The sequence below is a fragment of the Barbus barbus genome (assembly GCF_936440315.1).
Source record: "Barbus barbus genome assembly, chromosome: 48".
Taxonomy (NCBI): domain Eukaryota; kingdom Metazoa; phylum Chordata; class Actinopteri; order Cypriniformes; family Cyprinidae; genus Barbus; species Barbus barbus.
Genome location: NC_136726.1, coordinates 11,666,984 through 11,682,859, shown reverse-complemented (window position 1 = coordinate 11,682,859; position 15,876 = coordinate 11,666,984). Strand labels below are relative to the sequence as shown.

Here is a 15,876-nt window from a genome sequence, read left to right as displayed (position 1 = left end):
CACATGGTCACTGTTTAGTGGGCTGTGTTTTCAAGTGCGCAACTCATGGCATTCGCTGTTCTTCGTCTGGGGGTTATCAAATAGCGTTGCATTGCTGCGGGCACCCCCTTCTGGATTGAGGGTAAATTGCCTGTATTCGTTGTAAGGCCTCGTGCACCGAACCGAGATGCCCGTACCGTGATGGTTCGGTAGAAATACATGTACCATGCCACCCCTAATATACTGTATATACATATATATACACGAGCGTCAAACGCCCGAAACGCTCAATTCGCGCTGCGTCATTCGCGCAAATCGCGCCGCAGGATGTCTATTCGCGTCTTTGTATTGACTTAACATGTAAATCACTCGCGCTTAAGGCTTCATTGACGTCTGGTGCGAACGCACCATTAGGCTGGCCACAATAAAAGGCCACTCTAAAATGTGCAGTTTTATCACACAGCACAATGCCACAGATGCCGCAAGTTTTGAGGGAGCGTGCAATTGGCATGCTGACTGCAGGAATGTCTACCAGAGCTGTTGCCTGTGAATTGAATGTTAATTTCTCTACCATAAGCCGTCTCCAAAGGCGTTTCAGAGAATTTGGCAGTATTTCCAACCGGCCTCACAACCGCAGACCATGTGTAACCACACCAGCCCAAGACCTCCACGTCCAGCATCTTCACCTCCAAGATCGTCTGAGACCAGCCATCCGGAGAGCTGCTGCAACAATCGGTTTGAATAACCAAAGAATTTCTTCTGTCAGAAACCGTCTTAGGGAAGCTCATCTGCATGCTCGTCGTCCTCATCGGGGTCTCGACCTGACTGCAGTTCGTCGTCGTAACCGACTTGAGTGGGCAAATGCTCACATTCGATGGCGTCTGGCACTTTGGAGAGGTGTTCTCTTCACAGATGAATCCCGGTTTTCACTGTACAGGGCAGATGGCAGACAGCGTGTATGGCGTCGTGTGGGTGAGTGGTTTGCTGATGTCAACATTGTGGATCGAGTGGCCCATGGTGGCGGTGGGTTTATGGTATGGGTTATGGACAACGAACACAGGTGCATTTTATTGATGGCATTTTGAATGCACAGAGATACCGTGACAAGATCCTGAGGCCCATTGTTGTGCCATTCATCCACGACCATCACCTCATGTTGCAGCATGATAATGCACGGCCCCATGTTGCAAGGATCTGTACACAATTCCTGGAAGCTGAAAACATCCCAGTTCTTGCATGGCCAGCATACTCACCGGACATGTCACCCATTGAGCATGTTTGGGATGCTCTGGATCGGCGTATGCGACAGCATGTTCCAGTTCCTGCCAATATCCAGCAACTTCGCACAGCCATTGAAGAGGAGTGGACAACCTGATTAACTCTATGCGAAGGAGATGTGTTGCACTGCGTGAGGCAAATGGTGGTCACACCAGATACTGACTGGTTTTCGGACCCCCCAATACAGTAAAACTGCAAATTTTAGAGTGGCCTTTTATTGTGGCCAGCCTAAGGCACAATAATCATGCTGTCTAATCAGCATGTTGATATGCCACACCTGTGAGGTGGATGGATTATCTCGGCAAAGGAGAAGTGCTCACTAACACAGATTTAGACAGATTTGGGAACAATATTTGAGAGAAATAGGCCTTTTGTGTACATAGAAAAAGTCATAGATCTTTGAGTTCAGCTCATGAAAAATGGGGGCAAAAACAAAAGTGTTGCATTTATAATTTTGTTCAATGTATATATATTTATATCACTTTCTATTTTGTGAAGCTCAACAATCTTGCTCTGCACGTCAGAACTATATTCTCAGGTTTTACTCATTGTGATGGATGATTAAGGGAATTTGGCCTTTGTGTTCCTCATATTTATAATCCTGTGGAACAGGAAGTCATGGCTGGACAATTTCATGCTCCTAGTCACCCTGGTGTGCTAAAACAAATGGGAATATGAATGGGAATATACTTCAGAGATATTTTACTCATAAGAATTTCTAGGGGTGCCAATAATTGTGGCCAATATTCATCTGAGAAAAACATTTATTTCATCATGAGATTTCCTCCCCAATTTCAATTGTTTTACTTCAATGAAAGGTTAGAAGTTTGTGAATTTTTATATATATATATAAATATATATATATATATATATATATAAGTAAATATAAATATAAGCTGAAATATTTTAAAGTTATTTATTAGTTAAACTAGCTAAACTAAACTAATCACTAATAAACTAAAACTACATTTAAAACCACAAAAAAATTGTTACTCGAAATAAAATACAATATATACATATTTTAATTTAGCTATATGCAAAGAAAACACTTTTTCATTTTAATTTAGTTGAACTTAATGTACTAAAATAAACTGAAAGAAAAAGAAAAAACAATGTAGACACTACAAAAAACAAAAACTGCTAAAAAATGACAGACAAAATTAGTAAAAAAAAATTAAAACTGATTCAAACTTTTAATAAAAACTGTAAAATGTCAATGATAATGAAATAACACTATTTGAAATATTATGGATAAATATTATGGATATATGGATAATAACCATTACTTGCCATAATTTTGAACCCTTCTAAAAGGGTTTGTATCATGTGAAAGTGGTTTCTTTTGTAAAATAAATAGCCAGTGAAAAAACAAATCCGACAGATTTGGAGTGACATGAGGGTGAGTAAATAATGACAGAATTTTAATTTTTGTGTGAAACCTCTCTTTAATATTTAAAACTTAAAATGAATCCATTTTCAGAAACGAGGAGTTTTGTTTTTAAGTCGGCCAGAGCTATAAATCACACGGCAGCATGATTGAGTCTGCGGGTCTCAGGGACCGAGGAGGAGGAATATCAATTGAGTATCACCTGCATAATCTTTGCTTGGAATAATTTCTCTTCATGATAAACACATTCAAGCGTGCTCCACCTTCACAAACACACATATTAAAGAGGCACACTTTGCTGTCAGTTAAAGCTTTTTGTTTGCTAATGCAGCAGCACAAGAGGCATACTGATTAAGCATGCCACCCATGGCGACTGCGTTAATGCATCTGTCACCCGGGACATTTCCATGTCGGGTTTCATGAGAGTGTTATCCAGCGCGCCGCTGAACACGTGCTGAGACTGAGAACTCGTGGCTGCGGTTTCTTTATGAGCGATCGGCGATTGATGCTGTAATTGCTCTGAGCTGCCGAGGGATTTCGGCCATCAGGCGCTGGTCTAAGATCACTGCTAAAGGTCAGCAGCTAGCCGGAGGTGTGCAGGTGCTGAAATCCTCTTACGTTTCATGAAAAACATGACTTGATCATTTCTCCAGCAAACGCTGAAGCTGAATCACAACTGATCACAATCAATTTGCGCTGTATTACATAGCAAATATTGGAAAAATCATTTTAAAGGCAACAGTATACACTTGTACATATGTGTATGAGAACATTTATAACTTAAAAAAAAAAGTGGTCATACATTTCAATCATTTTCATTAAATACTACTAACAAAACCCTTAATATGCATCTTTACACTTTGTCATATGAACACCTAGTTAAAAGCTATATTTGTTAGATTCACTTAAAAGAACAGACTTGTTTGAATCATTTGTTTGGGAATACATGTTTTTGAGTCACTAAAAATAGTGCTGTCAAACGATTAATCGCGATAATTCGAATCCAAAATAAAAGTTTTGGTTACATAGTATATGTGTGTACTCTGTGTATTTTTATTATGTATATATAAATACACACACATGCATGTGCAACCCGAATTCCAGAGATGTTGGGACGTTTTTTAAATTTGAATAAAATGAAACCTAAAAGAATTTCAAATCACATGAGCCAATATTTTATTCACAATAAAACATAGATAACATGACAAATGTTTAAACTGAGAAATTTTACAATTTTATGCACAAAATGAGCTCATTTCAAATTTGATGCCCGATACAGGTCTCAAAATAGTTGGGATGGGGGCATGTTTAGCATGTTGTAGCATTCTCCTCTTCTTTTCAAAACAGTTTGAAGACGTCTGGGTATCGAGGTTATGGGTTTCTGGAGTTTTGGTGTTGGAATTTGGTCCCATTCTTGCCAGATATAGGTTTCCAGCTGCTGAAGAGTTCATGGTCATCAGGTTTTTTTTTTTTTTCAATGATGCGCTAAATGTTCTCTACAGGTGAAAGATCTGTACTGCAGGCAGGCCAATTCAGCACCCGAACTCTTCTACTACGAAGCCATGCTGTTGTAATAGCTGCAGTGTGTGGTTTTGCATTGTCCTGCTGAAATACACATCGTCTGGAGGGGAGCATATGTTGCTCTAAAACTTTTATTTATCTTTCAGCATTCATAGTGCCTTCCAAAACATACAAGCTGCCCATTCCGTATGCACTTATGCACCCCCATACCATCAGAGCTCCTGGCTTTTGAACTGAATGCTGATAACATGCTGGAAGGTCACCCTCCTCTTTAGCCCGGAGGACACGGCGTCCGTGATTTCCAACAAGAAAGTCAAATTTGGACTCGTCTGACCGTAGAACACTTCTCCACTTTGAAACAGTCAATTTTAAATGAGCCTTGGCCCACAGGACACGACGCTGCTTCTGGGCCATGTTCACATATGGCTTCCTTTTTGCATGATAGACCTTTAGTTGGCATCTGCAGATGGCACGGCGGATTGTGTTTACCGACAGTGGTTTCTGGAAGTATTTCTGGGCCCATTTAGTAATGTCAATGACAGAATCATGCCAATGAGTAATGCAGTGTCGTCTGAGAGCCCGAAGTCCACGGGCATCCAACAAAGATTTTCGGCCTTGTCCCTTACGCACAGATTTCTCCAGTTTCTCTGAATTTTTGATGATGTTATGCACTGTAGATTATGAGATTTGCAAAGCCTTTGCAATTTGACATTGAGGAACGTTGTTTTTAAAGTATTCCACAATTTTTTTTTTACGCACTCTTTCACAGATTGGAGAGCGTCTTCCCATCTTTACTTCTTAGAGACTCTGCCTCTTTAAGATGTCCCTTAAATAGCTAATCATGTTACAGACTTGATGCCAATTAACTTAATTAGTTGCTAGATGTTCTCCCAGCTGAACCCTTTGCTGCCCCAGTGCCAACTTTTTTGTGACCTGTAGCAGGCATCAAATTTGAAATGAGCTCATTTAGTGGATAAAAGTGTAAAATTTCTCTGTTTAAACATTTGTTATGTCCTCTATGTTCTACTGTGAATAAAATATTAGCTCATGTGATTAGAAAGTCTTTTAGTTTTCATTTTATTCAAATTAAAAAACATCCCAACATTACCAGAATTCGGTTTGTATATATTTAAGAAAAATATGTTACTTTTATATATTAAATATATTTATATATAATATAAATTATATGAATATAAATATATACATGTAAATATTTTCAAAGTATAACCTGTATGTGCGTGTGTGTGTGTGTGTGTGTGTGTGTGTGTGTGTGTGTGTGTGTGTGTGTGTGTATCTAATTACACATAATAAATATACTGTACATAATACACACAGATATATTATGTAAATAAAAACTTTTATTTTGGATGCGATTAATCGCCATTAATCGTTCGACAGAACTACTAAAAAAGAATGTTAGAATCATTCATTCAGGAATCAGACCACAGTGTTTGATTCACTACAACGAACCGACTAAGAGTAATTTGTTCGGAAATTGGACAACTCTGGTTCTGCGGTATGTGTTTGATTTATTAAAAATTATTTAAAAAATCTTATTTGTCGGTTGGCTTAGAAGAGTCATATGGTCTGAAATCAGACAACTCTGGTTGTGCTGTATGTATTTGATCCATTAAAATGAATCAGCTCATAAGAGTCATTCCTTCAAGGTTCGGGCTACACTGGTTGCACTGCATCTATTTGATTCACTAAAACATTGCTTAGATAACACACTCTCATGCCAATTTTAGGTTTGGTGAATTGGCTAATTTATATGTTGTGTCCATACAAAATTACATAATACAAATTAATTCAAAATTGCCACCTTGTAAAATGTCTGCATATTTATGGCGTTCCATCCATACCGGTGGAAGAAAGCACTTGCGAGAACTGTTAATGGAACCAAATGTCATGTGGTCGAATCTGTATTGAATCCTTACTTCAAGACCCTTTGAATTTACAGAAGGTGTCAAGATCAGTTTAAGAACATGCAAAAACAAATTGTAGTTTGAGAAAGCAAATATTTCAAATCATTTACCTGTTTTGTGGGATCCCAGGGTGTGTAGAGGCCTGACAGGGAAAGAAAGAGAGAATGATTAATATCATTAGATCTAAGGAGTAATTTTTCATAATTGTCACATCATTTTCAACCATTTTTCTCTTCACTTTGTTGTCCTGTAGGCGTTGAGGAAAGTTTATTGCATTAATTTGCAAGGTAATTACATCATTAGCTTTGAGCAGATGCCAAACTCATCTTAAATAAAAAGACTAAAATTGAGCCTGCCAAACAGTATTTGGTACCGTAAACGAGACAAGACACTAAACTAGATTTTGGACTTCCAGTCAGTTCTGAATGATTCTGAAATATGCAGAAATGCTTTTGGCATATGTGTTGAATCTATATCACTGTATATCACTCAGCATTACTGGCCTCATTCGTATCGGACACATATCTGTGGTAAAATGTCTAAGTATTAGTATTAGGATAATCAGAAATTAGGAAGAAAATTTAGGATTAAGTAGTGAAGTGACATTCAGCCAAGTATGGTGACCCATACTCGGAATTCGTGCTCTGCATTTAACCCATCCAATGTGCACACACACAGCAGTGAACACACACACACCGTGAACATACACCCGGAGCAGTGGGCAGCCATTTATGCTGCGGCGCCCGGGGAGCAGTTGGGGGTTCGGTGCCTTGCTCAAGGGCACCTCAGTCGTGGTATGGAGGGTGGAGAGAGAGCGCTGGACATTCACTCCCCCCACCTACAAGAAATTATGATCACTTACAAGAAAAATAAATGGAAATGAGCATTTTTACCCTTATTATAACAGCACATTTTATATGTGACTCACGCTATATCATATATTATGTACAGCACTACAAAAAAAAATTCTTAGTGTTTCTGTCATAATAAAAATTAATTTTTATTAGTGATATTTTCTGATTCTAATAAATACATGAGAAATCTCATTATAGCAAGATACATTACTTATAGACATACTGTATACTTTTTCTTGAGATAAACATTTGCATTAGATATTACGTTTATTTTTCAGACTCCACTGACATGTTGTTTTTCTTGTTTTATTAAAAAGTACCAATGGGGTCAGAAAAACTGATATAGAATAGTGTGTTTATATTAATAATAATGTATAAATTACCCAAATTACATCTAAATCAACTTTTTTTTTCAAATAAAAACAATTAATGAAAAATATTATGACATTATTAATAAAGTATCTTACTGACTACATTATTTACACTATCAAAAATCCATTTTAATGGTCAGACTGGGTAGAAATAACTCTAGTTACAACCACACATTTCACTTTTTACTATATGCAAAGAACTACCACAATACTGTTTTATTCTGAGTTCCCCATATAATAAAATGCATGATGTGCATTTGTGATGTGACTGTCTGTGATATGAAGAAGGTTGTTTAAGATTCATCTGCAATGCGATTAAACCATGGCCAGAGGTGCTATGAGAATAATGAGTTATGACTTTTCATTTCTTAGACTCGTACCTGTATATTTCAATTGCACAGCCTATATTGCGAGTCTTTGTGCTTCTGTTTGCATGAAAATGTGCACGCATGTGAACGTCTGGATGTGTGTATGTGAGCATTTGTAGTGGAGCAAGGCATTTTTCTGCCTACTTAAACTAACAGGATTACATCAAACGCTATATGACCAGGACACGACTTGGCAGCGAAGGGCTAAACATAAAGCCTCGGGCAAACGTGCACAGTCGTGCCACTCCACAAGGCCTCCTCCCCCAATGCATCACAAAAGAAGCCATATGGACAAGAAAAAGCAGATAACTTTGATCTAGCTTGTGTTCAAGGCTTCAAGGATTTGTTCTCTTATTTCTTGTTTGCCGCATTCAGACTTAAACACTGAAATAACCTTCAAAAAAGTCAAACTTCAAAGTTGAATGCCACGTTCTGTCAGTGGCCTCATGCGCCCTTGAGTTACATTCATGTCGTGCGTCTCTCTGGTGAAGTCTGAAAGGTGAGTCAGATGGAATCATGAGGGATTCGGGGTGACTGTCAGCTCTGAGTTCTCCGAGACCCAGATGAAATAGAGCCAAGAGGATGTAAGAGAGTTGTCTGCACTGCTGAAATGCCACGGCCCTGATGATATTTCCGACAGTACAGGGAGTCAGAGGAGTATAGTTATCACCTCACACCTGCCTGTCCAGTTCTACCTGAGATGTCAATAATCCTCATAAAAGAAGTGCAGAGAGGGAGACGGACAGTGGATTCGTGCTCAGACTGCTGTGTTAATAAAGTAGAGAAATGGGAATCGTAAGGACAATTCTGGTTCCTTAATGATTCTTTTAGTACTCTGGGCAAATTTGGAGATAAGAAATACATTTCTTATTGCATTTACCTCCCTTGGCAGTCTGTTGCCAAATGATATCATTTCTGATTCCAACAGAAATAAATGTAGTGAAATTATTGCAAAAGTTGCATTTATGCACATGGGTGCAAATGCAATCCAATAACTCGTCCTAAGTAGGTCTAGGAGATATACTGAATATTTGCAGTATATATTCATTATGATTTTGCTGGCAGGATTACATGTAGGTATATATTGCTATTTATTTTTTTTGTATGTTATGTAGTAATGGTGCGAATAAATAAAAGCAGATTAAATAAATATATTTTTATTTTGTTCATTTAGTGATGAATAGTGTGGAAAACAAGCCTTGGCTAATTTTCAATTCGATTTTTTTACTTTTAGCATTTTTGAATACGCAACAACTGCTAATTAAAATAATGGTCCCTTTGATTCAGTGGTATTTTAGTATTATTTATATACTTTTATAATATTTATTAATATATTTCACTTTTAGTAATTTTGTTATGAGATTTTGCCATTGTAATTAGTTTATGTTTTTATTTAGTTTTAATTTGTTTATTTCAGGTTTAGTAATTTCAACACAAATTATTTTTTTGGTTTTATATCAGCTTTATTTCAATTAACTTAAAAATAATTTTAATAGTTTCAGTTTCCAATAACAACAGTGCTCTGATTAAAAAAAAAAAAAAAATGTAGTCAAGTAATACCTTTATAAAAAATATGATATTTATGAGATACAGGTGCTGGTCATAAAATTAGAATATCATGAAAAAGTTGATTTATTTCAGTAATACCATTCAAAAAGTGAAACTTGTATATTAGATGCATTCATTACACACAGACTGATATATTTCAAATGTTTATTTCCTTTCATTTTGATGATTATAACTGACAACTAATGAAAGTCCCAAATTCAGTATCTCAGAAAATTTGAATATCAATCAAGACCAATGCAAAAAAAATAATTTTTAGAAATGTTGGCCAACTGAAAAGTATGAACATGAAAAGTATGAGCATGTACAGCACTCAATATTTAGTTGGGGCTCCTTTGGCCTGGATTACTGCAGCAATGCGGCGTGGCATGGAGTCGATCAGTCTGTGGCACTGCTCAGGTGTTATGAGAGCCCATGTTGCTCTGATAGTGGCCTTAAGCTCTTCTGAATTGTTGGGTCTGGTGTATTGCATCTTCCTCTTCACAATACCCCATAGGTTTTCTATGGGGTTAAGGTCAGGCGAGTTTGCTGGCCAATCAAGAACAGGGAGACCATGGTCCTTAAACCAGGTACTGGTAGCTTTGGCAGTGTGTGCAGGTGCCAAGTCCTGTTGGAAAATGAAATCTGCATCTCCATAAAGTTGGTCAGCAGCAGGAAGCATGAAGTGCTCTAAAACTTCCTGGTAGACGGCTGCGTTGACCTTGGACCTCAGAAAACACAATGGACCAACACCAGCAGATGACATGGCACCCCAAACCATCAATGACTGTGGAAACTTTACACTGGACCTCAAGCAACGTGGATTATGTGCCTCTCCTCTCTTCCTCCAGACTCTGGGACCTTGATTTCCAAAGGAAATGCAAAATTTACTTTCATCAGAGAACATAACTTTGGACCACTCAGCAGCAGTCCAGTCAAGACGCTTCTGACGCTGTCTCTTGTTAAAGAATGGCTTGACACAAGGAATGCGACAGCTGAAACCCATGTCTTGCATATGTCTGTGCGTGGTGCTTCTTGAAGCACTGACTCCAGCTGCAGTCCACTCTTTGTGAATCGCCCCCACATTTTTGAATGGGTTTTGTTTCACAATCCTCTCCAGGGTGCGGTTATCCCTATTGCTTGTACACTTTTTTCTACCACATCTTGTCCTTCCCTTCTCCTCTATTAATGTGCTTGGACACAGAGCTCTGTGAACAGCCAGCCTCTTTAGCAATGACCTTTTCTGTCTTGCCCTCCTTGTGCAAGGTGTCAATGGTCGTCTTTTGGACAACTGTCAAGTCAGCAGTCTTCCCCATGATTGTGTAGCCTACAGAACTAGACTGAGAGACCATTTAAAGGCTTTTGCAGGTGTTTGAGTTAATTAGCTGATTAGAGTGTGGCACCAGGGGTTTTCAATATTGAACATTTTCACAATATTCTAATTTTCTGAGATACTGAATTTGGGACTTTCATTAGTTGTCAGTTATAATCATCAAAATTAAAGGAAATAAACATTTTAAATATATCAGTCTGTGTGTAATGAATGAATCTAATATACAAGTTTGACACTTTGAATGGTATTACTGAAATAAATCAACTTTTTCATGATATTCTAATTTTATGACCAACACCTGTATATTATGATATAATATTATATATTAGATTATGACATATCAAGATATATACTTAATGACAAAATATTGAGATTTATTTAGCAATTTCATCCATCCCTTGTCCTAATTAAACACTAATAAATAAAAATATTAAAGAAAAATATAATTTTATACATATTGTCATTGTCAGATTGTCTACTATTCCACTTCACAGCATCCTGTTCCAGAGTTTGTTTGTTTTTTGGATGGAACCAAAATTATTAATCTTAAATATATAACTGGCTCTACTTACACTGCAAGTTTGTGCGGACAGCACAAAAGAAAGACTGTCTATTTACCGTCTTTGAATTCAGAATTCTCCCTTGTTCTAGTGTGAAATTATGCTTGTCTTGACATTTATCTGCCCATTCATCCCGCTGCTTTAAATAGATATATTCATGTAAATTTATGTAAATTATGATAATATAAACTCTTCACGTCACCAAGAATAAATTACATCGCCTCAATCAGCATCTATTTCAGAGTATTCCCTCAGTGATACCTGCTGGGAAGCAACATGCTCTGATTGGCCTGTTTGCCAAACGCCCCGCCCCCCTCGAGCCACTCTGCGTTCTGATTCGTCTGCCTGTTTATCTCCACAGCTCAGTGTGGGAGTCGTGCTTTAATTAGAGAACTGGGGAAAAGAGCTGTGAACATGGCCGGTGCTGACCGGGCTCTTGGCAGAACGCCGGCAGGAAACTGAATGGTCTCACACTTAGCCAGTGAGTCAGACGAGACCGTCTCTCGCTCCCTTACAAGAGGCCTTGGAGTGGTTGCTGAGAGGTCCTTTAAGACCATAGCCTTCGATATAGTCATGAAACACGCAGAGAAGGTGAGAAGAGACGCACGGCGTAATTGGCAGGAAGCATGGACGTAATTACTTGATTGATAGTGGTTTAGAGGAACAGACAAGCGTCTTAAGAACACATATCAGGTTTGCTGTACACATGGAGAGACTGTGGTCTTCTTCAAGATAGTTTCTATTAATTGCCTCAATCATTTTCATTCTAAGAATATCCTAATTAAGGAGAGTGATAAAACATTACGCTCTGCATGGACATTTTAATGAAAGTAAGCACTCCGATAAGTGGACTCGCATGGAATTAGTAGATTAGCTTGGCTCCGGTCTGAATATGCTAATAACTGTCACCAGCTCTTGCCAAGAGATGATACAGTGTGCAATCTTGCGAAGGCTTTGCTAAAATTGCCCAAAAACAGCTCATCAGCTTCAGTTATTCTGAAAGAAAACAGCTCGAGTCTGAGAAATTGAGATGTACTGGTTAGTTTGTGAGGCAAAGCACATTTAGGAGTCTATAATAGGAATGTTTCTCTCCTCTATTTCAAAATCTTGCTGAATCAAAGCTTAAGGCAAGTTCAGAGCGCTTAGAAAAAAACTAAAAACTGAAGCACTGAAGCGTACAAAGTTACTTTCAACATTTCAACCAAAACTTTAAAGTAAAATTTCACCCAAAAATTAAATTCTGCGATCTTAAGATAATTATCATCAGTGTTTATGCCCAACTTGAGGCAAATGTACTAATTTAAAAGAAAGTATTTTGTAACTTTTATTAAAAAAAAAAAAAAAAAGACTTAAATTTTGGTTTGTTTCTAACACAAAGCTGTCATGGCTTCTGAAACCTTGGAACATGCAGGTTTTGGAGCTTTGGACAGCCCTTGGTTGCTATATGCGATCGTTGTATTGAAAAAGTGCAGTGTATTCATTCCTCAAAATGTCTCCTTTTGTGTTCAACAGAAAAAAAGACAAACAGGGTGAGTAGATACTGGCAGAAATTTAAATTTTCAGTGAACACTGTACTTTGCCAAGGTCTGACGTAGACTTCAGGCAACCTTCAGCACGTTTCTGATGAACTTTAAAAATGAAGGGTGGAAATGTGCGCACCTGCTGCTGCTCCTCTCTGAATGACAAGCGTAGCCTCCGTTCCCACTGGACAGTCCTTGAGCAGCTGCACCACCTGAGTGTGGTTGAGTCCCTGGAGACCCTTCTGATTAATCTCCACCATCAAATCTCCTTCACATAACCCCGGACAACCCTGCGGCTCCAGAACCTGATCCAAACGTATAGAAACAATTATCACACATATCGTGCTTGATATATATAAATATATATAACTGATAATTTTCCAAAGAAAATCATATATAATTTGTTTTCTAAAATAACAACAAATAACATATTTAGACAGACAAACAGACAGACAGAGAGACAGACAGACAGACAGAGACAGACTGACAGATAGACAGAGAGACAGATAGATAGAACGATAGAACTATAGAACGGACGATAGATAGACAGACAGACAGACAGACAGAGACAGTCTGACAGATAAAGAGACAGATAGATAGAACGATAGAACTATAGAACGGACGATAGATAGATAGACAGACAGACAGACAGAGACAGACTGACAGATAGACAGACAGATAGATAGAATGATAGGTGGAAAGATGGAAAGACAGACAGACAGAACAACAGACAGAACGACATATTGACAGATAGATTTGAGACCCCCGATATTAAAACGTTTGTTCAAGAAGGATATCAGTGCACCTGTTTGACTCTTTGCCCTGTGGGACTGTCGGCAATGGTGAACCCGAAACCCTCTGTGCCTTTGGTTATAGTGAGACTCAGAAGTTCAGGGGCCACTTGAGCGCCGGTGGTTGCGCCTGAGGAGGACGCCATGGAGACGCTGTCATCGGGTGGGGGTCCTGGTGTGGTCAGGGATGGAGGCTGAGAGCCGTCCAGGTGTGTGTCTCCAGGATGGGGATGCGGGGTAAGGCCCTCGCTGTGCTCGGGTACTAAGCGTCCAGTCAAAGACATGTACTCCATGTAATTTTCATAGTTGTTCCTTCCATTGAGCAGCAATGAGTGATCCACTAGGCCCAAAGGGGGCATAGAGGAACTAGCAGAGGGGTCTTCAGGATCATAAGGGAGAGGGTAACCTCGACATAGCACCAGGGTGACACTCTGGCCAATGGGGACGGACTGGAAAAGTTTCACCACATCGGCATGGGTGGTGCCCAAAACACAGATGTCATTGATGTAGACGATCACATCACCTGATGAAGAAATAATTTAAAAAAAATGAGAGAACTAAACAAAATATGAAGCGCCATGCTCCCAAGTGCAATATGTCATCACTTTCATATCTACCACTCGCTCAGACAGCGTATATCCTGAAATTGGCTTAAATATTAAGGATATCGGCTCATTACATTTTACTGTAACTTTATGCTAGGATGACCACAAGTCCTCTTTTTCACAGACATGTCCTGGCTAGGATTTCTAAATTGCCTAAAATGTCTGGTTTTAGTTTTGTTTTGCTATTGACATAATCTCTGCAGACCACATACATTATACAGTGGGGGAAAAAATGATTTGATCCCCTGCTGATTTTGTACGTTTGCCCACTGACAAAGAAATGATCAGTCTATAATTGGTAGGTTTATTTTAACAGTGAGAGACAGATTAACAACAAAAAAATCCAGAAAAATGCATTTAAAAAAAAAAGTCATAAATTGATTTGCATTTTAATGAGTCAAATAATTATTTCACTCTTCGCAAAACTTGACTTAGTACTTGGTGGCAAAACCCTTGTTGACAATCACAGAGGTCATACGTTTCTTGTAGTTGGCCACCAGGTTTGCACACATCTCATGAGGGATTTTGTCCCACTCCTCTTTGCAGATCCTCTCCAAGTCATTAAGGTTTAGAGGCTGACGTTTGGCAGCTCGAACCTTCAGCTCCCTCCACAGATTTTCTATGGGATTAAGGTCTGGAGTCTGGCTAGGCCACTCCAGGACCTTAATGTGCTTCTTCTTGAGCTGCTCCTTTGTTGCCTTGGCCGTATGTTTTGGGTCATTGTCATGCTGGAATACCCATCCATGACCCATTTTCAATGCCCTGGGTGGCTTCATTGTCCTGCCCCTGACGGTACATGTCTCCGTCCATCGTCCCTTTGATGTGGTGCAGTTGTCCTGTCCCCTTTGCAGAAAAACACCCCCAAAGCATATTGTTTCCACCTCCATGCTTGACGCTGGGGATGGAGTTCTTCGGGTCATAGGCAGCATTCCTCCTCCTCCAAACACGGCGAGTTGAGTTGATGCCAAAGAGCTGGATTTTGGTCTCATCTGACCACAACACTTTCACCCAGTTCTCCTCTGAATCATTGGCAAACTTCAGACGGGCCTGTACATGTGCTTTCTTGAGCAGGGGGACCTTGCGGGCGCTGCAGGATTTCAGTCCTTCACGGCGTAGTGTGTTACCAATTGTTTTCTTGGTGACTACGGTCCCAGCTGCCTTGAGATCATTGACAAGATCCTCCCGTGTAGTTCTGGGCTGATTCCTCACCGTTTTCATAATCACTGAAACTCCACGAGGTGAGATCTTGCATGGAGCCCCAATCCGAGGGAGATTGATAGTAATTTTGTGCTTCTTCCATTTGCGAATAATCGCACCAACTGTTGTCACTTTCTCACCAAGCTGCTTGGCGATGGTCTTGTAGCCCATTCCAGCCTTGTGTAGGTCTACAATCTTGTCCCTGACATCCTTTGACAGCTCTTTGGTCTAGGCCATGGTGGAGAGTTTGGAATCTGGTTGATTGATTGCTTCTGTGGACAGATTGTATTTTATACAGGAAACAAACTGAGATTAGGAGTAATCCCTTTAAGAGAGTGCTCCTAATCTCAGCTCCTTACCTGTATAAAAGACACCTGGGAGCCAGAAATATTGCTGATTGATAGGGGATCAAATACTTATTTGACTCATTAAAATGCACATCAATTTATAACTTTTTTAAATGCGTTTTTCTGGATTTTTTTTTTTTGTTATTCTGTCTCTCTGTTCAAATAAACCTACCATTAAAATTATAGACTGATCAATTCTTTGTCAGTGGGCAAGCGTACAAAATCAGCAGGGGATCATATAATTTTTTTCTCCACTGTATGTATGCATGTTTACATTATTTTGACAGTTATCTAT

General features: G+C 39.0%; 1 protein-coding gene across 1 annotated transcript in view; it reads right to left on the bottom strand.

Moving 5' to 3' along the window:
• magi2b (membrane associated guanylate kinase, WW and PDZ domain containing 2b) overlaps positions 1-15,876 on the bottom strand; it is a 105,328-nt gene that overhangs the window by 21,806 nt on the left and 67,646 nt on the right. Inside the window, exons 10-12 of the mRNA XM_079411625.1 lie at positions 13,447-13,955; positions 12,781-12,946; positions 6,201-6,232 (exon numbers count right to left, since the gene is read on the bottom strand). Of these exons, the coding sequence (XP_079267751.1) occupies positions 6,201-6,232; positions 12,781-12,946; positions 13,447-13,955 (707 nt within the window). The remainder of the gene's footprint in view (positions 1-6,200; positions 6,233-12,780; positions 12,947-13,446; positions 13,956-15,876) is intronic.